The following is a 25,763-nucleotide window of genomic DNA, read 5'->3' on the forward strand; positions in this document are numbered from 1 at the left end:
GCCAGCCCGGACAGAGGGGGGGGGGGGGGGGTCTCTAAGTAAAGAAGCGCTGCCCCTGTGCTCTTCTACCAGCCCAGTCCCTGTAAACTTTCTTGCAGGGACGGAGCAGCACCCCCAGCAAGAGGGCGCTCTAGGCGACCGCTTATCTTGCCTATAGATGGCCCGGCCCTGAATGTCCTGGTATCTGCTCCTCATGTAATGTCCGGGTATCTGCTCCTGGGGTTGATGTTCTCCTCATGTAATGTCCTGGTATCTGCTCCTGGGGTTAATGCTCTCCTCATATAATTTCCTTGTATCTGCTCCTGGGGTTGATGCTCTCCTCATGTAATGTCCTTGTATCTGCTCCTGGGGTTAATGCTCTCCTCATGTAATGTCCTGGTATCTGCTCCTGGGGTTGATGTTCTCCTCATGTAATGTCCTGGTATCTGCTCCTGGGGTTAATGCTCTCCTCATTTAATTTCCTTGTATCTGCTCCTGGGGTTGATGCTCTCCTCATGTAATGTCCTGGTATCTGCTCCTGGGGTTAATGCTCTCCTCATATAATTTCCTGGTATCTGCATGTCCATGCAAGTGGACACACAGAGCTACCCATCCGCCGCAGGGAGCTTGCTCTTGTGACTGCCATCGGAGCATCCGCTGCATGAAATACACTGCGGATGCGCTATGTGTGACCTTACCGATAAACAGTTTTTGCGGCACATTCCTGGTCTCAAGTGCTCCAGTCAGTACCCCTGAAACGTAATAATGGGGTGCCGATTGGTTTTCAGGGCAGTCTGCCTAAGGCAGTACCAATAGAATGCTGATCCAGTGGATAAATCCAATGCATATCTAATGCATTGATCTGAATAAGCAACTGAATTATTACTTATAAGAAGTCCCATCCATCATACAGCCATGTAAAGGATCGTTACACGAGCCCCAATCTCATCCATCGTGCAGCCACGTAAAGGATCATTACACAAGTCCCGATCCCATCCATCATATAGCCATGTAAAGGAACGATACACAAGCCCTGATCTCATCCATCGTACAGCCATGTAAAGGATCATTACACGAGCCCCGATCTCATCCATCGTGCAGCCACGTAAAGGATCATTACACGAGCCCAGATCCCATCCATCGTATAGCCATGTAAAGGATCATTACAAGAGCCCCCATCCCATCCATCGTATAGCCACGTAAAGGATCATTACAGGAGCCCCGATCCCATCCATCGTAAAGCCATTTAAAGGATCATTACACGAGCCTATATCCCATCCATAATACAACCATGTAAAGGATCATTACACGAGCCCCGATCTCATCCATAATACAACCATGTAAAGGATCATTACACGAGCCCCGATCTCATCCATGATACAGCCATGTAAAGGATCATTACACGAGCTCCGATCTCATCCATTGTGCAGCCACGTAAAGGTTCATTACACGAGCCCCGATCCCATCCATCGTATAGCCATGTAAAGGATCATTACACAAGCCCAGATCCCATCCATCGTATAGCCATGTAAAGGATCATTACACAAGCCCCCATCCCATCCATCGTATAGCCACGTAAAGGATCATTACACAAGCCCAGATCCCATCCATCGTATAGCCATGTAAAGGATCATTACACAAGCCCAGATCCCATCCATCGTATAGCCATGTAAAGGATCATTACACAAGCCCCCATCCCATCCATCGTATAGCCACGTAAAGGATCATTACACAAGCCCAGATCCCATCCATCGTATAGCCATGTAAAGGATCATTACACGAGCCCCGATCACATCCATCATATAGCCATGTAAAGGATCATTACACGAGCCCCCATCCCATCCATCGTACAGCCATGTAAAGGATCATTACACGAGCCCAGATCCCATCCATCGTATAGCCATGTAAAGGATCATTACACGAGCCCCCATCCCATCCATCGTACAGCCATGTAAAGGATCATTACACGAGCCCCGATCTCATCCATCGTACAGCCATGTAAAGGATTGTTACACGAGCCCCGATCTCATCCATCATACAGCCATGTAAAGGATCGTTACACGAGCCCCGATCTCATCCATCGTACAGCCATGTAAAGGATCGTTACAAGAGCCCCGATCCCATCCATCATACAGCCATGTAAAGGATCGTTACATGAGCCCCAATCTCATCCATCGTATAGAAATGTAAGGGATCATTACACGAGCCCCGATCTCATCCATCGTACAGCCATGTAAAGGATCATTACACGAGCCCCGATCTCATCCATCATACAGCCATGTAAAGGATCATTACACGAGCCCAGATCCCACCCATCGTATAGCCATGTAAGGGATCATTACGTGAGCCCCGATCTCATCCATCGTACAGCCATGTAAAGGATCATTACACGAGCCCCGATCTCATCCATAATACAACCATGTAAAGGATCATTACATGAGCCCCGATCTCATCCATGATACAGCCATGTAAAGGATCATTACACGAGCTCCGATCTCATCCATCGTGCAGCCACGTAAAGGTTCATTACACGAGCCCCGATCCCATCCATCGTATAGCCATGTAAAGGATCATTACATGAGCCCCAATCTCATCCATCGTACAGCCATGTAAAGGATTGTTACACGAGCCCCGATCTCCTCCATCGTACAGCCATGTAAAGGATCATTACACGAGCCCCGATCTCCTCCATCGTACAGCCATGTAAAGGATCATTACATGAGCCCCAATCTCATCCATCGTAAAGCCATGTAAAGGATTGTTACATGAGCCCCGATCTCATCCATCGTACAGCCATGTAAAGAATCATTACACGAGCCCCGATCTCATCCATCGTACAGCCATGTAAAGGATCTTTACACGAGCCCCGATCCCATCCATCGTACAGCCATGTAAAGGATCGTTACACGAGCCCCGATCTCATCCACCTTATAGAAATGTAAAGGATCATTACACGAGCCCCGATCTCATCCATCGTACAGCCATGTAAAGAATCATTACACGAGCCCCGATCTCATCCATCGTACAGCCATGTAAAGGATCATTACACGAGCCCCGATCCCATCCATCATACAGCCATGTAAAGGATCATTACATGAGCCCCAATCCCATCCATCGTACAGCCATGTAAAGGATCATTACACGAGCCCCGATCTCATCCATCGTACAGCCATGTAAAGGATCGTTACACGAGCCCCCGATCTCATCCATCGTACAGCCATGTAAAGGATCATTACACGAGCCCCAATCTCATCCATCGTATAGAAATGTAAAGGATCATTACACGAGCCCCGATCTCATCCATCATACAGCCATGTAAAGGATCATTACACGAGCCCCGATCTCATCCATCGTACAGCCATGTAAAGGATCATTACACGAGCCCCGATCTCATCCATCGTACAGCCATGTAAAGGATCATTACACGAGCCCCGATCTCATCCATCGTACAGCCATGTAAAGGATCGTTACACGAGCCCCGATCTTATCCATCGTACAGCCATGTAAAGGATCGTTACACGAGCCCCGATCTCATCCATCGTATAGAAATGTAAAGGATCATTACACGAGCCCCGATCTCATCCATCGTACAGCCATGTAAAGGATCATTACACGAGCCCCGATCTCATCCATCGTATAGAAATGTAAAGGATCATTACACGAGCCCCGATCTCATCCATCGTATAGAAATGTAAAGGATCATTACACGAGCCCCGATCTCATCCATCGTATAGAAATGTAAAGGATCATTACATGAGCCCCAATCTCATCCATCTTACAGCCATATAAAGGATCATTACACAAGCCCCGATCTCATCCATCGTACAGCCATGTAAAGGATCATTACACGAGTCCCGATCCCATCCATCGTATAGCCATGTAAAGGATCATTACACGAGCCCCGATCCCATCCATCGTACAGCCATGTAAAGGATCGTTACACGAGCCCCGATCTCATCCATAATACAACCATGTAAAGGATCATTACACGAGCCCCGATCTCATCCATCGTACAGCCATGTAAAGGATCGTTACACGAGCCCCGATCTCATCCATAATACAACCATATAAAGGATCCTTACACGAGCCCAGATCCCATCCATCGTATATTCATGTAAAGGATCGTTACACGAGCCCCGATCTCATCCATCGTACAGCCATGTAAAGGATCATTACACGAGCCCCGATCTCATCCATCGTATATTCATGTAAAGGATCGTTACACGAGCCCCGATCTCATCCATCGTACAGCCATGTCTGTAGGCAGCGCAGCTTCACAACCTTGTTACAGCTTTACACAATACATAGCTGGCTGCTCCTGAATACTTACCATCAACCCATTGTGTGCTGCCTTAAGCATCCAGAAAAAAATTCTAGTAAGAACATTTTATGCCATTTTCTTCTCTTTTGATCCTACAGTTTGGAAACCTTTTTCCATTTGTCCTGAAAGTCCCAATTTTAAAAGACAAAATCTTCAAAGAAGCAAATATTCTGATCTCATTCGTCAAGAAATACATCAAGCAGCATAAAAAGAGTCTAAATCTGACCGCTCCCCGAGACTTCATTGACTACTTCCTGATCAGGATCAAAGAGGTAAATATGTAGCAGAGCTGAGTGTAGAGGTAAGAGGTTGTCACAGCCCCACCCCCTGTATGATATCACTGATAAAATATAATGGTAATATAATGACATGTGATCACAGCCCCGCCCCCTGTATGACATCACTGATATAATATGATAGCAATATAATGACATGTGATCACAGCCCCGCCCCCTCTATGACATCACTGATATAATATAATAGTAATATAATGACATGCGATCACAGCCCCGCCCTCTCTATGACATTACTGATATAATAGTAATATAATGACATGTGATCACAGCCCCGCCCCCTGTAGACATCACTGGTATAATATAATAGTAATATAATGACATGTGATCACAGCCCCGCCCCCTCTATGAGATCACTGGTATAATAGAAGAGTAATATAATGATATGTGATCACAGCCCCGCCTCCTGTATGAATTCACTGATATAATAGTAATATAATGACATGTGATCTCAGCCCCGCCCCCTGGATGACATCACTGATATAATATAATAGTAATATAATGACATGTGATCACAGCCCCGCCCCCTGTATGACATCACTGATATAATATAATAGTAATATAATGACATGTGATCACAGCCCCTCAGGATCTCCTCTTCTCTTTGTGCTGTGTATGTGACAGACAGAGATAGGGGGCAGGATCTCCTCTCCTCTGTGTGCTGTGTATGTGATAGATAGAGATAGGGGGCAGGATCTCCTCTCCTCTGTGTGATGTGTATATAATAGATAGAGATAGGGGGCAGGATCTCCTCTCCTCTGTGTGCTGTGTATGTGATAGATAGAGATAGGGGGCAGGATCTCCTCTCCTCTGTGTGCAGTGTATGTGATAGATAGAGATAGGGGGCAGGATCTCCTCTCCTCTGTTTGCTGTGTATATAATAGATAGAGATAGGGGGCATGATCTCCTCTCCTCTGTGTGCTGTGTATATAATAGATAGAGATAGGGGGCAGGATCTTCTTTCCTCTGTGTGCTGTGTATGTGATAGATAGAGATAGAGGGCAGGATCTCCTCTCCTGTGTGCTGTGTATGTGATAGAGATTGGGGACAGGATCTCCTCACCTCTGTGTGCTTTGTATGTAATAGATAGAGATAGGGGGCAGGATCTCCCCTCCTCTGTGTGCTGTGTATGTAATAGATAGAGATAGGGGCAAGATCCCCTCTCCTCTGTGTGCTGTGTATGTAATAGATAGAGATAGGGGGCAGGATCTCCTCTCCTCTGTGTGCTGTGTATGTAATAGATAGAGATAGGGGGCAGGATCTCCTCTCCTCTGTGTGCTGTGTATGTGATAGATAGAGATAGGGGGCAGGATCTCCTCTCCTCTGTGTGCAGTGTATGTGATAGAGATAGGGGGCAGGATCTCCTCTCCTCTGTGTGATGTGTATATAATAGATAGAGATAGGGGGCAGGATCTCCTCTCCTCTGTGTGCTGTGTATGTGATAGATAGAGATAGGGGGCAGGATCTCTTCTCCTCTGTGTGCTGTGTATGTTATAGATAGAGATAGGGGCAGGATCTCCTCTCCTCTGTGTGCTGTGTATGTGATATATAGAGATGGGGGGCAGGATCTCCTCTCTTCTGTGTGCTGTGTATATAATAGATAGAGATAGGGGGCATGATCTCCTCTCCTCTGTGTGCTGTGTATGTGATAGATAGAGATAGGGGGCAGGATATCCTTTCCTTTGTGTGCTGTGTATGTTATAGATAGAGATAGGGGGCAGGATCCCCTCTCCTCTGTGTGCTGTCTATGTGATAGATAGAGATAGGGGGCAGGATCTCCTCTGTACGCTGTGCATGTAATAGATAGAGATAGGGGGCAGGATCTCCTCTCCTCTGTGTGATGTGTATATAATAGATAGAGATAGGGGGCAGGATCTCCTCTCCTCTGTGTGCTGTGTATGTGATAGATAGAGATAGGGGGCAGGATCTCCTCTCCTCTGTTTGCTGTGTATATAATAGATAGAGATAGGGGGCAGGATCTCCTCTCCTCTGTGTGCTGTGTATATAATAGATAGAGATAGGGGGCAGGATCTTCTTTCCTCTGTGTGCTGTGTATGTGATAGATAGAGATAGAGGGCAGGATCTCCTCTCCTGTGTGCTGTGTATGTGATAGATAGAGATTGGGGACAGGATCTCCTCACCTCTGTGTGCTTTGTATGTAATAGATAGAGATAGGGGGCAGGATCTCCTCTCCTTTGTGTGCTGTGTATGTAATAGATAGAGATAGAGGCAAGATCCCCTCTCCTCTGTGTGCTGTGTATGTAATAGATAGAGATAGGGGGCAGGATCTCCTCTCCTCTGTGTGCTGTGTATGTGATAGATAGAGATAGGGGGCAGGATCTCCTCTGTGTGCTGTGTATGTATGTAATAGATAGAGATAGGGGGCAGGATCTCCTCTCCTCTGTGTGCTGTGTATATAATAGATAGAGATAGGGGGCAGGATCTCCTCTCCTCTGTGTGCTGTGTATGTAATAGATAGAGATAGGGGGCAGGATCTCCTCTCCTCTGTGTGCTGTGTATGTGATAGATAGAGATAGGGGGCAGGATCTCCTCTCCTTTGTGTGCTGTGTATATTATAGATAGAGATAGGGGACAGGATCTCCTCTCCTCTGTGTGCTGTGTATGTGATAGATAGAGATAGGGGGCAGGATCTCCTCTCCTTTGTGTGCTGTGTATATTATAGATAGAGATAGGGGGCAGGATCTCCTCTGTGTGCTGTGTATGTGATAGATAGAGATAGGGGGCAGGATCTCCTCTCCTCTGTGTGCTGTGTATATAATAGATAGACATAGGGGGCAGGATCTCCTCTCCTGTATGACATCACTGATATAATATAATAGTAATATAATGACATGTGATCACAGCCCCGCCTCCTATATGACATCACTGATATAATATAATGGTAATACAATGACATGTGATCACAGCCCAGCCTCCTGTATGACATCACTGATATAATATAATACTAATATAATGACAAATGATCACAACCCCGCCCCCTGTATGACATCACTGATATAATATAATAGTAATATAATGACATGTGATCACAGCCCCGCCCCCTGTATGACATCACTGATATAATATAATAGTAATATAATGACATGTGATCACAGCCCCGCCCCCTGTATGACATCACTGATATAATATGATAGCAATATAATGACATGTGATCACAGCCCCGCCCCCTCTATGACTTCACTGATATAATATAATAGTAATATAATGACATGAGATCACAGTCCCGCCCTCTCTATGACATTACTGATATTATAGAAATATAATAACATGTGATCACAGCCCCGCCCCCTGTAGACATCACTGGTATAATATAATAGTAATATAATGACATGTGATCACAGCCCCACCCCCTGAATGACATCACTAATATAATAGTAATATAATGACATGTGATCTCAGCCCCGCCCCCTGGATGACATCACTGATATAATATAATAGTAATATAATGACATGTGATCACAGCCCCGCCCCCTGTGGACATCACTGGTATAATATAATAGTAATATAATGACATGTGATCACAGCCCCACCCCCTGAATGACATCACTAATATAATAGTAATATAATGACATGTGATCACAGCCCCGCCCCCTGTATGACATCACTGATATAATATAATAGTAATATAATGATATTCGATCACAGACCCGCCCCCTGTATGACATCACTGATATAATATAATAATATAATGACATGTGATCACACCCCCTCAGGATCTCCTCTTCTCTTTGTGCTGTGTATGTGATAGAGATAGGGGGCAGGATCTCCCCTCCTCTGTGTGCTGTGTATGTAATAGATAGAGATAGAGGCAAGATCCCCTCTCCTCTGTGTGCTGTGTATGTAATAGATAGAGATAGGGGGCAGGATCTCCTCTCCTCTGTGTGCTGTGTATGTGATAGATAGAGATAGGGGGCAGGATCTCCTCTCCTCTGTGTGCAGTGTATGTGATAGAGATAGGGGGCAGGATCTCCTCTCCTCTGTGTGATGTGTATATAATAGATAGAGATAGGGGGCAGGATCTCCTCTCCTCTGTGTGCTGTGTATGTGATAGAGATAGGGGGCAGGATCTCCCCTTCTCTGTGTGCTGTGTATGTAATAGATAGAGATAGAGGCAAGATCCCCTCTCCTCTGTGTGCTGTGTATGTAATAGATAGAGATAGGGGGCAGGATCTCCTCTCCTCTGTGTGCTGTGTATGTGATAGATAGAGATAGGGGGCAGGATCTCCTCTCCTCTGTGTGCAGTGTATGTGATAGAGATAGGGGGCAGGATCTCCTCTCCTCTGTGTGATGTGTATATAATAGATAGAGATAGGGGGCAGGATCTCCTCTCCTCTGTGTGCTGTGTATGTGATAGATAGAGATAAGGGGCAGGATCTCCTCTCCTCTGTGTGCAGTGTATGTGATAGAGATAGGGGGCAGGATCTCCTCTCCTCTGTGTGCTGTGTATATAATAGATAGACATAGGGGGCAGGATCTCCTCTCCTCTGTGTGCTGTGTATGTGATAGATAGAGATAGGGGGCAGGATCTCTTCTCCTCTGTGTGCTGTGTATGTTATAGATAGAGATAGGGGCAGGATCTCCTCTCCTCTGTGTGCTGTGTATGTGATATATAGAGATGGGGGGCAGGATCTCCTCTCTTCTGTGTGCTGTGTATATAATAGATGGAGATAGGGGGCAGGATCTCCTCTCCTCTGTGTGCTGTGTATGTGATAGATAGAGATAGGGGGCAGGATATCCTCTCCTCTGTGTGCTGTGTATGTGATAGATAGAGATAGTGGGGCAGGATCTCCTCTGTACGCTGTGCATGTAATAGATAGAGATAGGGGGCAGGATCTCCTCTCCTCTGTGTGCTGTGTATATAATAGATAGAGATAGGGGGCCGGATCTCCTCTCCTCTGTGTGCTGTGTATGTGATAGATAGAGATAGGGGGCAGGATCTCCTCTCTTCTGTGTGCTGTGTATGTGATAGATAGAGATAGGGGGCAGGATCTCCTCTCCTCTGTGTGCTGTGTATGTGATAGATAGAGATAGGGGGCAGGATCTCCTCTGCTCTATGTGCTGTGTGTGTGTGATAGATAGAGATAGGGGCAGGATCTCCTCTCCTCTGTGTGCTGTGTATGTAATAGATAGAGATAGGGGGCAGGATCTCCTCTCTTCTGTGTGCTGTGTATGTGATAGATAGAGATAGGGGCAGGATCTCCTTTCCTCTGAGTGCTGTGTATGTGATAGAGATAGGGGGGCAGGATATCCTCTCCTTTGTGTGCTGTGTATGTTATAGATAGAGATAGGGGACAGGATCTCCTCTCCTCTGTGTGCTGTGTATGTGATAGATAGAGATAGGGGGCAGGATCTCCTCTGTGTGCTGTGTATGTGATAGATAGAGATAGGGGGCAGGATCTCCTCTTCTCTGTGTGCTGTGTATGTTATAGATAGAGATAGGGGGCAGGATCTCCTCTCCTCTGTGTGCTGTGTATGTATGTAATAGATAGAGATAGGGGGCAGGATCTCCTTTCTTCTGTGTGCTCTGTATGTAATAGATAGAGATAGGGGGCAGGATCTCCTCTCCTCTGTGTGCTGTGTATGTGATAGATAGAGATAGGGGGCAGGATCTCCTCTCCTCTGTGTGCTGTGTATATAATAGATAGACATAGGGGGCAGGATCTCCTCTCCTGTATGACATCACTGATATAATATAATGGTAATATAATGACATGTGATCACAGCCCAGCCTCCTGTATGACATCACTGATATAATATAATACTAATATAATGACAAGTGATCACAACCCTGCCCCCTGTATGACATCACTGATATAATATAATAGTAATATAATGACATGTGATCACAGCCCCGCCCCCTGTATGACATCACTGATATAATATAATAGTAATATAATGACATGTGATCACAGCCCCGCCCCCTGTATGACATCACTGATATAATATGATAGCAATATAATGACATGTGATCACAGCCCCGCCCCCTCTATGACATCACTGATGTAATATAATAGTAATATAATGACATGAGATCACAGTCCCGCACTCTCTATGACATTACTGATATAATAGTAATATAATAACATGTGATCACAGCCCCACCCCCTGAATGACATCACTAATATAATAGTAATATAATGACATGTGATCTCAGCCCCGCCCCCTGGATGACATCACTGATATAATATAATATAATAGTAATATAATGACATGTGATCACAGCCCCGCCCCCTGTATGACATCACTGATATAATATAATAGTAATATAATGATATTCGATCACAGACCCGCCCCCTGTATGACATCACTGATATAATATAATAATATAATGACATGTGATCACACCCCCTCAGGATCTCCTCTTCTCTTTGTGCTGTGTATGTGACAGACAGAGATAGGGGGCAGGATCTCCTCTCCTCTGTGTGCTGTGTATGTGATAGAGATAGGGGGGCAGGATCTCCTCTCCTCTGTGTGCTGTGTATGTATGTAATAGATAGAGATGGGGGCAGGATCCCCTCTTCTCTGTGTGCTGTGTATGTGATAGATATAGATAGCGGGCAGGATCTCCTCTCCTCTGCATGCTGTGTATATAATAGATAGAGATAGGGGGCAGGATCTCCTCTCCTCTGTGTGCTGTGTATGTGATAGATAGAGATAGGGGGCAGGATCTCCTCTCCTTTGTGTGCTGTGTATATAATAGATAGAGATAGGGGGCAGGATCTCCTCTGTGTGCTGTGTATATAATAGATCGAGATAGGGGACAGGATCTCCTCTCCTCTGTGTGCTGTGTATATAATAGATAGACATAGGGGGCAGGATCTCCTCTCTGTGTGCTGTGTATGTAATAGATATAGATAGCGGGCAGGATCTCCTCTCCTCTGTGTGATGTGTATGTGATAGATAGAGATAGGGGGCAGGATCTCCTCTCTTCTGTGTGCTGTGTATGTAATAGATAGAGATAGGGGGCAGGATCTCCTCTCCTCTGTGTGCTGTGTATGTGATAGATAGAGATAGGGGGCAGGATATCCTCTCCTTTGGGTGCTGTGTATGTAATAGGTAGAGATAGGGGGCAGGATCTCCTCTCCTGTGTGTGCTGTGTATGTGATAGATAGAGATAGGGGGCAGGATCTCCTCTCTTCTGTGTGCTGTGTATATAATAGATAGAGATAGGGGGCAGGATCTCCTCTCCTCTGTGTGCTGTGTATATAATAGATAGAGATAGGAGGCAGGATCTCCTCTCCTCTGTGTGCTGTGTATATAATAAATAGAGATAGGGGACAGGATCTCCTCTCCTTTGTGTGCTGTGTATATAATAGATAGAGTTAGGGGACAGGATCTCCTCTCCTCTGTGTGCTGTGTATATAATAGATAGAGATAGGGGGCAGGATCTCCTCTCCTCTGTGTGCTGTGTATGTGATAGATAGAGATAGCAGGCAGGATCTCCTCTCCTTTGTGTGCTGTGTATAAAATAGATAGAGATAGGGGACAGGATCTCCTCTCCTCTGTGTGCTGTGTATATAATAGATAGACATAGGGGGCAGGATCTCCTCTCCTCTGTGTGCTGTGTATGTAATAGATAGAGAAAGCGGGCAGGATCTCCTCTCCTCTGTGTGCTGTATATGTGATAGATAGAGATAGAGGGCAGGTTCTCCTCTCTTCTGTGTGCTGTGTATGTAATAGATAGAGAAGGGGGGCAGGATCTCCTCTCCTCTGTGTGCTGTGTATGTGATAGATAGAGATAGGGGGCAGGATCTCCTCTCCTCTATGTGCTGTGTATATAATAGATAGAGATAGGGGGCAGGATCTCCTCTCCTCTGTGTGCTGTGTATGTGATAGATAGAGATAGGGGGCAGGATCTCCTCTTCTTTGTGTGCTGTGTATATAATAGATAGAGATAGGTGACAGGATCTCCTCTCCTCAGTGTGCTGTGTATGTGATAGATAGAGATAGGGGGCAGGATCTCCTCTCCTTTGTGTGCTGTGTATATAATAGATAGAGATAGGGGACAGGATCTCCTCTCCTCTGTGTGCAGTGTATGTGATAGATATAGATAGGGGGCAGGATCTCCTCTCCTCTGTGTGGTGTGTATGTGATAGATATAGATAGGGGGCAGGATCTCCTCTCCTCTGTGTGCTGTATATGTGATAGATAGAGATAGGGGGCAGGATCTCCTCTCCTCTGTGTGCTGTGTATGTAATAGATAGAGATAGCGGGCAGGATCTCCTCTCCTCTGTGTGCTGTGTATGTGATAGATAGAGATAGGGGGCAGGATCTCCTCTCTTCTGTGTGCTGTGTATATTAGAGATATAGATAGTGGGCAGGATGTCCTCTCTTCTGTGTGCTGTGTATGTAATAGATAGAGATAGGGGGCAGGATCTCCTCTCCTCTGTGTGCTGTGTATGTAATAGATAGAGATAGGGGGCAGGATCTCCTCTCTTCTGTGTGCTGTGTATGTAATAGATAGAGATAGGGGGCAGGATCTCCTCTCCTCTGTGTGCTGTGTATTTTATAGATATAGATAGTGGGCAGGATGTCCTCTCTTCTGTGTGCTGTGTATGTAATAGATAGACATAGGGGGCAGGATCTCCTCTCTTCTGTGTGCTGTGTATTTTATAGATATAGATAGTGGGCAGGATGTCCTCTCTTCTGTGTGCTGTGTATGTAATAGATCGAGATAGGGGGCAGGATCTCCTCTCCTCTGTGTGCTGTGTATGTGATAGATAGAGATAGGGGGCAGGATCTCCTCTCTTCTGTGTGCTGTGTATGTAATAGATAGAAATAGGGGGCAGGATCTCCTCTCTTCTGTGTGCTGTGTATTTTATAGATATAGATAGTGGGCAGGATGTCCTCTCTTCTGTGTGCTGTGTATGTAATAGATAGAGATAGGGGGCAGGATCTCCTCTCCTCTGTGTGCTGTGTATATAATAGATAGACATAGGGGGCAGGATCTCCTCTCCTCTGTGTGCTGTGTATATAATAGATAGAGATAGGGGGCAGGATCTCCTCTCCTTTGTGTGCTGTGTATATAATAGATAGAGATAGGGGGCAGGATCTCCTCTCCTCTGTGTGCTGTGTATATAATAGATAGAGATAGGGGGCAGGATCTCCTCTCATTTGTGTGATGTGTATATAATAGATAGAGATAGGGGGCAGGATCTCCTCTCTTCTGTGTGCTGTGTATGTAATAGATAGAGATAGGGGGCAGGATCTCCTCTCCTCTGTGTGCTGTGTATGTGATAGATAGAGATAGGGGGCCGATCTCCTCTCCTCTGTGTGCTGTGTATAAAATAGATAGAGATAGGGGGCCGGATCTCCTCTCCTCTGTGTGCTGTGTATGTAATAGATAGAGATAGGGGGCAGGATCTCCTCTCCTGTGTGTGCTGTGTATGTGATAGATAGAGATAGGGGACAGGATCTCCTCTCCTCTGTGTGCAGTGTATGTGATAGAGATAGGGGGCATGATCTCCTCTCCTCTGTGTGCTGTGTATGTGATAGATAGAGATAGGGGGCAGGATCTCCTCTCCTCTGTGTGCAGTGTATGTGATAGATATAGATAGGGGGCAGGATCTCCTCTCCTCTGTGTGGTGTGTATGTGATAGATAGAGATAGGGGCAGGATCTCCTCTCCTCTGTGTGGTGTGTATGTGATAGATAGAGATAGGGGCAGGATCTCCTCTCCTCTGTGTGCTGTGTATGTATGTAATAGATGGAGATAGGGGGCAGGATCTCCTCTCCTTTGCGTGCTGTGTATAAAATAGATAGAGATAGGGGGCAGGATCTCCTCTCCTCTGTTTGCTGTGTATATGATAGATAGAGATAGGTGCATTGCTCTCCTCTCCTCTGTGTGCTGTGTATGTGATAAATAGAGATAGGGGGCAGGATCTCCTCTCCTCTGTGTGCTGTGTATGTAATAGATAGAGATAGGGGACAGGATCTCCTCTCCTCTGTGTGCTGTGTATGTTATAGATAGAGATAGGGGGCAGGATCTCCTCTCCTCTGTGTGCTGTGTATATAATAGATAGAGATAGGAGACAGGATCTCCTCTCCTCTGTGTGATGTGTATGTGATAGATAGAGATAGGGGGCATGATCTCCTCTCCTCTGCGTATTGTGTATATAATAGATAGAGATAGGGGGGCAGGATCTCCTCTCCTCTGTGTGCTGTGTATATAATAGATAGAGATAGGGGGCAGGATCTCCTCTCCTCTGTGTGCTGTGTATATAATAGATAGAGATGGGGGCAGGATCTCCTCTCATTTGTGTGCTGTGTATATAATAGATAGAGATAGGGGGCAGGATCTCCTCTCCTCTGTGTGCTGTGTATGTGATAGATAGAGATAGGGGGCAGGATCTCCTCTCCTCTGTGTGCTGTGTATATAATAGATAGAGATAGGGGGCAGGATCTCCTCTCCTCTGTGTGCTGTGTATATAATAGATAGAGATAGGGGGCAGGATCTCCTCTCCTCTGTGTGCTGTGTATATAATAGATAGAGATAGGGGGCAGGATCTCCTCTCCTCTGTGTATATGTGATGTCGGTGGATGAACTCTGAAGTGACCGGCGACTGATCTCTCGCTGACCTCTTATTTCTCTTCAGGAGGAAAATGTCTCAGGTAGTAATTTCACAGAGAATAGTCTCGTAATGACCCTCATAGCTATCCTGGCCGCGGGAACAGATACAACGACCACCACACTGAATTTCTGCTTATTGGTAATGAGTCATTACCCCGATGTGCAGGGTAAGAAAATCACTATATATATCATGTATGAATGTACTGTATATATAATGTATGAATGTACTGTGCGTATAAATAGTGTATGAATGGACTGTGCGTATATAAAGTGTATGAATGGACCGTGTATATAATGTACGAATGAACTGTGCGTATATATAGTGTAAGAATGGACTGTGCGTATATATAGTGTATGAATGGACTGTGCGTATATATAGTGTATGAATGGACTGTGTGTATATATATAGTGTATGAATGGACTGTGTGTATATATAGTGTATGAATGGACTGTGCGTATATATAGTGTATGAATGGACTGTGCGTATATATAGTGTATGAATGGACAGTGCGTATAGTGTATGAATGGACTGTGCTTATATATAGTGTATGAATGGACTGTGCGTATATATATAGTGTATGAATGGACTGTGCGTATATATAGTGTATGAATGGACTGTGCGTATAGTGTATGAATGGACTGTGCGTTTAGTGTATAAATGGACTGTGCGTATATATAGTGTACTAATGTACTGTGCGTATATATAATGTTTGAATGGACTGTGCGTATATATAGTGTATGAATGGACTGTGCGTATATATAGTGTATGAATGGACTGTGCATATATATAGTGTATGAATGGACTGTGCATATATATAGTGTATTAATGGACTGTGCGTATACATATATATAGTGTATGAATGGACTGGGCGTATATATAGTGTATGAATGGACTGTGCGTATATATAGTGTATGAATGGACTGTGCATATATTTAGTGTATGAATGTACTGTGCGTATATATAGTGTATGAATGGACTGGGTGTATATATAGTGTATGAATGGAAAGTACGTATAGTGTATGAATGGACTGTGCTTATATATAGTGTATGAATGGACTGTGCGTATATATATAGTGTATGAATGGACTGTGCGTATATATAGTGTATGAATGGACTGTGCGTATAGTGTATGAATGGACTGTGCGTTTAGTGTATAAATGGACTGTGCGTATATATAGTGTACTAATGTACTGTGCGTATATATAATGTTTGAATGGACTGTGCGTATATATAGTGTATGAATGGACTGTGCGTATATATAGTGTATGAATGGACTGTGCATATATATAGTGTATGAATGGACTGTGCATATATATAGTGTATTAATGGACTGTGCGTATACATATATATAGTGTATGAATGGACTGGGCGTATATATAGTGTATGAATGGACTGTGCGTATATATAGTGTATGAATGGACTGTGCATATATTTAGTGTATGAATGTACTGTGCGTATATATAGTGTATGAATGGACTGGGTGTATATATAGTGTATGAATGGACTGGGCGTATATATATATATATAATTGTTGAATGGAATGAACATATATATAGTGTATGAATGGACTGTGCGTATATATAGTGTATGAATGGACTGGGTGTATATATAGTGTATGAATGGTCTTGGCGTATATATAGTGTATGAATGGACTGTGCGTATATATAGTGCATGAATGGACTGGGCGTATATATATATATATATATAATTGTTGAATGGAATGAGCATATATATATAGTGTATGAATGGACTGTGCGTATATATAGTGTATGAATGGACTGGGCGTATATATAGTGTATGAATGGACTTGGCATATAAATAATGTATGAATGGACTATGCGTATATATAATGTATGAATGGACTGGGCGTATATATAGTTTATGAATGGACTGTGCGTATATATAATGTATGAATGGACTGGGTGTATATGTAGTGCATGAATGGACTGTGCGTATATATAGTGTATGAATGGACTGGGTGTATATATAGTGTATGAATGGACTGTGCGTATATATAGTGTATGAATGGACTGTGCGTAGATATAGTGTACGAAGGGACTGTGCGTATATATAGTGTATGAATGGACTGGGCGTATAAATAATGTATGAATGGACTGGGTGGACATATAGTGTATGAATGGACTGTGCGTATATATAATGTATGAATGGACTGTGCGTATATATAGTGTATGAATGGACTGTGAGTATATATAATGTATGAATGGACTGTGCATATATATAGTGTATGAATGGACTGTGCGTATATATAGTGTATGAATGGACTGTGCGTATATATAGTGTATGAATGGACTGTGCGTATAGTGTATGAATGGACTGTGCGTATATATAGTGTATGAATGGACTGTGCGTATATATAATCTATGAATGGACTGTGCGTATATATAGTGTATGAATGAACTGTGCGTATATATAGTGTATGAATGGACTGTGCATATATATAATGTATGAATGGACTGTGCGTATATATAGTGTATGAAGGGACTGTGCGTATATATAGTGTATGAATGGAGTGTGCGTATATATAATGTATGAATGGACTGTGCGTATATATAGTGTATGAATGGATTGTGCGTATATATAGGCCCTCATTTACTTAGAAAATCGGGTTGTAAGTCTATCTTGCTTTCTTATCCGACTGCATTTTTCCACTGGTATTTATTATTATGTCGCATCCTGTTTGTCGCACGTGGGTTTTGTAGGTTTTGGTTTCCAATTCCTCTGGGTTGTCAAGAAAAAATCCACAACAATTCAACAAATTCAGGTTGGAATCCTTTAAAAATACGTGGGAAAGCTCAGAAATGTCGGGTTACGCCCCTTTTTCGGGTTTGGGAGAATCCACATCGTGTCTGTTGGGAAAAAATGTCGCATCGTGTCGCAGACTGGCGCACGATGTCTGCGACATGGCGCAGACAAAGATGCGCCAAAAAAACCTGACAAAAGAAGTCGGGTTTAGAATAGTAAATGAGGGCCATAGTGTATGAATGGACTGTGCGTATATATAGTGTATGAATGGACTGTGCGTATAGTGTATGAATGGACTGTGCGTATATATAGTGTATGAATGGACTGTGCGTATATATAGTGTATGAATGGACTGTGCATATATATAGTGTATGAATGTACTGGGCGTATATATAGTGTATGAATGGACTGTGCGCATATATAGTGTATGAATGGACTGTGCGTATAGTGTATGAATGGACTGTGCGTATATATAGTGTATGAATGTACTGGGCGTATATATAGTGTATGAATGGACTGTGTGTATATATAGTTTATGAATGGACTGTGCGTATATATAGTGTATGAATGGACTCTGCATATATAGTGTATGAATGTACTGGGCGTATATATAGTGTATGAATGTACTGGGCGTATATATAGTGTATGAATGGACTGTGCGCATATATAGTGTATGAATGGACTGTGCGCATATATAGTGTATGAATGGACTGTGCGTATATATAGTGTATGAATGGACTGTGCGTATATATAATGTATGAATGAACTGGGCGTATATATAGTGTATGAATGGACTGTGCGTATATATAGTGTATGAATGTACTGGGCGTATATATAGTGTATAAATGGACTGTGCGTATATATAGTGTATGAATGGACTGTGCGTATATATAGTGTATGAATGGACTGTGCGTATATATAGTGTATGAATGGACTGTGCGTATATATAGTGTATGAATGGACTGTGCGTATATATAGTGTATGAATGTACTGGGCGTATATATATTGTATGAATGGACTGTGCGTATATATAGTGTATGTATGGACTGTGCGTATATATAGTGTATGAATGGACTGTGCGTATATATAGTGTATGAATGGACTCTGCATATATATAGTGTATGAATGTACTGGGCGTATATATAGTGTATGAATGTACTGGGCGTATATATAGTGTATGAATGGACTGTGCGCATATATAGTGTATGAATGGACTGTGCGTATAGTGTATGAATGGACTGTGCGTATATATAGTGTATGAATGTACTGGGCATATATATAGTGTATGAATGGACTGTGTGTATATATAGTTTATGAATGGACTGTGCGTATATATAGTGTATAAATGGACTCTGCATATATAGTGTATGAATGTACTGGGCGTATATATAGTGTATGAATGTACTGGGCGTATATATAGTGTATGAATGGACTGTGCGCATATATAGTGTATGAATGGACTGTGCGCATATATAGTGTATGAATGGACTGTGCGTATATATAGTGTATGAATGGACTATGCGTATATATAATGTATGAATGAACTGGGCGTATATATAGTGTATGAATGGACTGTGCGTATATATAGTGTATGAATGTACTGGGCGTATATATAGTGTATAAATGGACTGTGCGTATATATAGTGTATGAATGGACTGTGCGTATATATAGTGTATGAATGGACTGTGCGTATATATAGTGTATGAATGGACTGTGCGTATATATAGTGTATGAATGGACTGTGCGTATATATAGTGTATGAATGTACTGGGCGTATATATATTGTATGAATGGACTGTGCGTATATATAGTGTATGTATGGACTGTGCGTATATATAGTGTATGAATGGACTGTGCGTATATATAGTGTATGAATGGACTCTGCATATATATAGTGTATGAATGTACTGGGCGTATATATAGTGTATGAATGTACTGGGCGTATATATAGTGTATGAATGGACTGTGCGTATATATAGTGTATGAATGGACTGTGCGTATATATAATGTATGAATGGACTGTGCGTATATATAGTGTATGAATGGACTGTGCGTATATATATAGTGTATGAATGGACTGTGCGTATATATAGTGTATGAATGGACTCTGCATATATATAGTGTATGAATGTACTGGGCGTATATATAATGTATGAATGTACTGGGCGTATATATAGTGTATGAATGGACTGTGCGTATATATAGTGTATGAATGGACTGTGCGCATATATAGTGTATGAATGGACTGTGCGTATATATAGTGTATGAATGGACTGTGCGTATATATAATGTATGAATGGACTGTGCGTATATATAGTGTATGAATGGACTGTGCGTATATATAGTGTATGAATGAACTGTGAGTATATATAGTGTATGAATGGACTGGGCGTATATATAATGAATGAATGGACTGGGCGTATATATAGTGTATGAATGGACTGTGCGTATATATAGTTTATGAATGTACTGGGCGTATATATAGTGTATGAATGGACTGTGCGTATATATAGTCTATGAATGGACTGTGCGTATATATAGTGTATGAATGGACTGTGCGTATATATAGTATATGAATGGACTGGGTGTATATATAGTGCATGAATGGACTGTGCGTATATATAGTGTATGAATGGACTCTGTGTATATATAGTGTATGAATGGACTGGTTGTATATATAGTGTATGAATGGACTGGGTGTATATATAGTGTATGAATGGACTGTGCGTATATATAGTCTATGAATGGACTGTGCGTATATATAGTGTATGAATGGACTCTGTGTATATATAGTGTATGAATGGACTGGGTGTTTATATAGTGTATGAATGGACTGTGCGTATATATAGTGTATGAATGGACTGGGTGTATATGTAGTGTATGAATGGACTGGGCGTGTATATAGTGTATGAATGGACTGTGCGTATATATAGTGTATGAATGGACTGTGTGTATATATAGTGTATGAATGGACTGTGAGTATATATAGTGTATGAATGGACTGTGCGTATATATAGTGTGTGAATGGACTGGGCGTATATATAGTGAATGAATGGACTGGGCGTATATATAGTGTATGAATGGACTGTGCGTATATATAGTTTATGAATGTACTGGGCGTATATATAGTGTATGAATGGACTGTGCGTATATAGTCTATGAATGGACTGTGCGTATATATAGTGTATGAATGGACTGTGCGTATATATAGTATATGAATGGACTGGGTGTATATATAGTGCATGAATGGACTGTGCGTATATATAGTGTATGAATGGACTCTGTGTATATATAGTGTATGAATGGACTGGTTGTATATATAGTGTATGAATGGACTGGGTGTATATATAGTGTATGAATGGACTGTGCGTATATATAGTCTATGAATGGACTGTGCGTATATATAGTGTATGAATGGACTCTGTGTATATATAGTGTATGAATGGACTGGGTGTTTATATAGTGTATGAATGGACTGTGCGTATATATAGTGTATGAATGGACTGGGTGTATATGTAGTGTATGAATGGACTGGGCGTGTATATAGTGTATGAATGGACTGTGCGTATATATAGTGTATGAATGGACTGTGTGTATATATAGTGTATGAATGGACTGTGAGTATATATAGTGTATGAATGGACTGTGCGTATATATAGTGTGTGAATGGACTGGGCGTATATATAGTGAATGAATGGACTGGGCGTATATATAGTGTATGAATGGACTGTGCGTATATATATTTTATGAATGTACTGGGCGTATATATAGTGTATGAATGGACTGTGCATATATAGTGTATGAATGGACTGTGCGTATATATAGTGTATGAATGGACTGTGCGTGTATATATAGTGTATGATTGGACTGTGCGTGTATATAGTGTATGAATGGACTATGCGTATATATAGTGTATGAATGGACTGTGCGTGTATATAGTGTATGAATGGACTGTGCGTATATATAGTGTATGAATGGACTGGGTGTATATATAGTGTATGAATGGACTGGGCGTATATATATATATATATATAATTGTTGAATGGAATGAGCATATATATAGTGTATGAATGGACTGTGCGTATATATAGTGTATGAATGGACTGGGTGTATATATAGTGTATGAATGGTCTTGGCGTATATATATTGTATGAATGTACTGGGCGTATATATAGTGTATGAATGGACTGTGCGTATATATAGTGTATGAATGGACTGTGCGTATATAAAGTGTATGAATGGACCGTGTATATAATGTACGAATGGACTGTGCGTATATATAGTGTAAGAATGAACTGTGCGTATATATAGTGTATGAATGGACTGTGCGTATATATAGTGTATGAATTGACTGTGTGTATATATAGTGTATGAATGGACTGTGTGTATATATAGTGTATGAATGGGCTGTGCGTATATATAGTGTATGAATGTACTGTGTGTATATATAGTGTATGAATGGACTGTGCGTATATATAGTGTATGAATGGACTGTGCGTATATATAGTGTATGAATGGACTGTGCGCATATATAGTGTATGAATGTACTGTGTGTATATATAGTGTATGAATGGACTGTGCATATATATAGTGTATGAATGGACTGGGCGTATATATATAGTGTATGAATGGACTGTGCGTATATATAGTGTATGAATGGACTGTGTGTATATATAGTGTATGAATGGACTGTGCGTATATATAGTGTATGAATGGACTATGCGTATATATAGTGTATGAATGGACTGTGCGTATATATAGTGTATGAATGGACTGTGCGTATATATAGTGTATGAATGGACTATGCGTATATATAGTGTATGAATGGACTGTGCGTATATATAGTGTATGAATGGACTGTGCGTATATATAGTGTATGAATGGACTATGCGTATATATAGTGTATGAATGGACTGTGCATATATAGTGTATGAATGGACTGTGCGTATATATAGTGTATGAATGGACTGTGCGTATATATAGTGTATGAATGGACTATGCGTATATATAGTGTATGAATGGACTGTGCGTATATATAGTGTATGAATGGACTGTGCATATATATAGTGTATGAATGGACTGTGCGTATATATAGTGTATGAATGGACTGTGCGTATATATAGTGTATGAATGGACTGTGCGTATATATAGTGTATGAATGGACTGTGTGTATATATAGTGTATGAATGGACTGTGCGTATATATAGTGTATGAATAGACTATGCGTATATATAGTGTATGAATGGACTGTGCGTATATATAGTGTATGAATGGACTATGCGTATATATAGTGTATGAATGGACTGTGCGTATATATAGTGTATGAATGGACTGTGCGTATATATAGTGTATGAATGGACTGTGCGCATATATAGTGTATGAATGTACTGTGTGTATATATAGTGTATGAATGGACTGTGCATATATATAGTGTATGAATGGACTGGGCGTATATATATAGTGTATGAATGGACTGTGCGTATATATAGTGTATGAATGGACTGTGTGTATATGTAGTGTATGAATGGACTATGCGTATATATAGTGTATGAATGGACTGTGCGTATATATAGTGTATGAATGGACTGTGCGTATATATAGTGTATGAATGGACTATGCGTATATATAGTGTATGAATGGACTGTGCGTATATATAGTGTATGAATGGACTGTGCGTATATATAGTGTATGAATGGACTATGCGTATATATAGTGTATGAATGGACTGTGCATATATAGTGTATGAATGGACTGTGCGTATATATAGTGTATGAATGGACTGTGCGTATATATAGTGTATGAATGGACTATGCGTATATATAGTGTATGAATGGACTGTGCGTATATATAGTGTATGAATGGACTGTGCGTATATATAGTGTATGAATGGACTGTGCGTATATATAGTGTATGAATGGACTGTGCGTATATATAGTGTATGAATGGACTGTGCGTATATATAGTATATGAATGGACTGTGTGTATATATAGTGTATGAATGGACTGTGCGTATATATAGTGTATGAATGGACTATGCGTATATATAGTGTATGAATGGACTGTGCGTATATATAGTGTATGAATGGACTATGCGTATATATAGTGTATGAATGGACTGTGCGTATATATAGTGTATGAATGGACTGTGCGTATATATAGTGTATGAATGGACTGTGCGTATATATAGTGTATGAATGGACTGTGCGTATATATAGTGTATGAATGGACTGTGCGTATATATAGTATATGAATGGACTGTGTGTATATATAGTGTATGAATGGACTGTGCGTATATATAGTGTATGAATGGACTATGCGTATATATAGTGTATGAATGGACTGTGCGTATATATAGTGTATGAATGGACTATGCGTATATATAGTGTATGAATGGACTGTGCGTATATATAGTGTATGAATGGACTGTGCGTATATATAGTGTATGAATGGACTGTGCGTATATATAGTGTATGAATGGACTGTGCGTATATATAGTGTATGAATGGACTGTGCGTATATATAGTGTATGAATGGACTATGCGTATATATAGTGTATGAATGGACTGTGCGTATATATAGTGTATGAATGGACTGTGCGTATATATAGTGTATGAATGGACTGTGCGTATATATACTATGAAAGACAATGTCACTGCGCTGCTACCCTCACTCTAAATGTCCAAGGTTTCGCTGCTCCAAGACTTTTTATTATCTTTAACCCCTTAACGACGAAGGACGGATGTTTATGTCCTCCGCCGGCTCCCGCAATATGTCCTCCGTGTCCCCGTGTCATATCGGGTCGGTCCCGGCGGCCATCAACAGCCTGGACCCGCGGCTAATACAGGACATCACCGATCGCAGTAATGCCCTGCATTAACCCTTCAGACGCGTTGATCAAAGCTGACCACAGTGTCTGAAGCGAAAGTGAAAGTATCCCGGCTGCTCAGTCGGGCTGTTCGGGACCGCTGCTGTGAAATCGCGGCGTCCCGAACAGCTTACAGGACACCAAGACGGACCTTACCTGCCTCCTCGGTGTCCAGGCAGGAGCAGTCAAGCGCCGATAACACTGATCACAGGCATGTTAATACACGCCAGTGATCTGTGTAAAAGATCAGTGTGTGCAGTGTTATAGGTCCCTATGGGATAACAAAGATCAGCGTCTGCATGTTATAGGTCCCTATGGGATAACAAAGATCAATGTGTGCAGTGTTAAAGGTCCCTATGGGATAACAATGATTAGTGTGTGCAGTGTTATAGGTCCCTATGGGATAACAATGATCAGTGTGTGCAGTGTTATAGGTCCCTATGGGATAACAATGATCAATGTGTGCAGTGTTAAAGGTCTCTATGGGATAACAAAGATCAGCGTGTGCAGTGTTATAGGTCCCTATGGGATAACAAAAATCAGCGTGTGCAGTGTTATAGGTCCATATGGGATAACAAAGATCAGTGTGTGCAGTGTTATAGTCCCTATGGGATAACAATGATCAGTGTGTGCAGTGTTATAGGTCCCTATGGGATAACAATGATCAATGTGTGCAGTGTTATATTCCCTATGGGATAACAAAGATCAGTGTGTGCAGTGTTATAGGTCCCTATGGGATAACAAAGATCAGTGTGTGCAGTGTTATAGGTCCCTATGGGATAACAATGATCAGTGTGTGCAGTGTTATAGGTCCCTATGGGATAACAATGATCAGTGTGTGCAGTGTTATAGGTCCCTATGGGATAACAATGATCAATGTGTGCAGTGTTATAGGTCCCTATGGGATAACAAAGATCAGTGTATGCAGTGTTATAGGTCTCTATGGGATA

At 42.0% G+C, this 25,763-nt stretch overlaps 1 protein-coding gene across 1 annotated transcript in view; it reads left to right on the top strand.

The window, feature by feature from the left end:
• The window catches only part of LOC130342326 (cytochrome P450 2C26-like), a gene marked incomplete at its 3' end in the record, with an annotated part of 92,975 nt that overhangs the window by 58,028 nt on the left and 9,184 nt on the right, over positions 1-25,763 (top strand). Inside the window, 2 exon segments of the mRNA XM_056554274.1 lie at positions 4,399-4,572; positions 15,209-15,350. Of these exon segments, the coding sequence (XP_056410249.1) occupies positions 4,399-4,572; positions 15,209-15,350 (316 nt within the window).

This window comes from Hyla sarda, unplaced genomic scaffold, assembly GCF_029499605.1.
Source record: "Hyla sarda isolate aHylSar1 unplaced genomic scaffold, aHylSar1.hap1 scaffold_648, whole genome shotgun sequence".
Lineage (NCBI taxonomy): Eukaryota > Metazoa > Chordata > Amphibia > Anura > Hylidae > Hyla > Hyla sarda.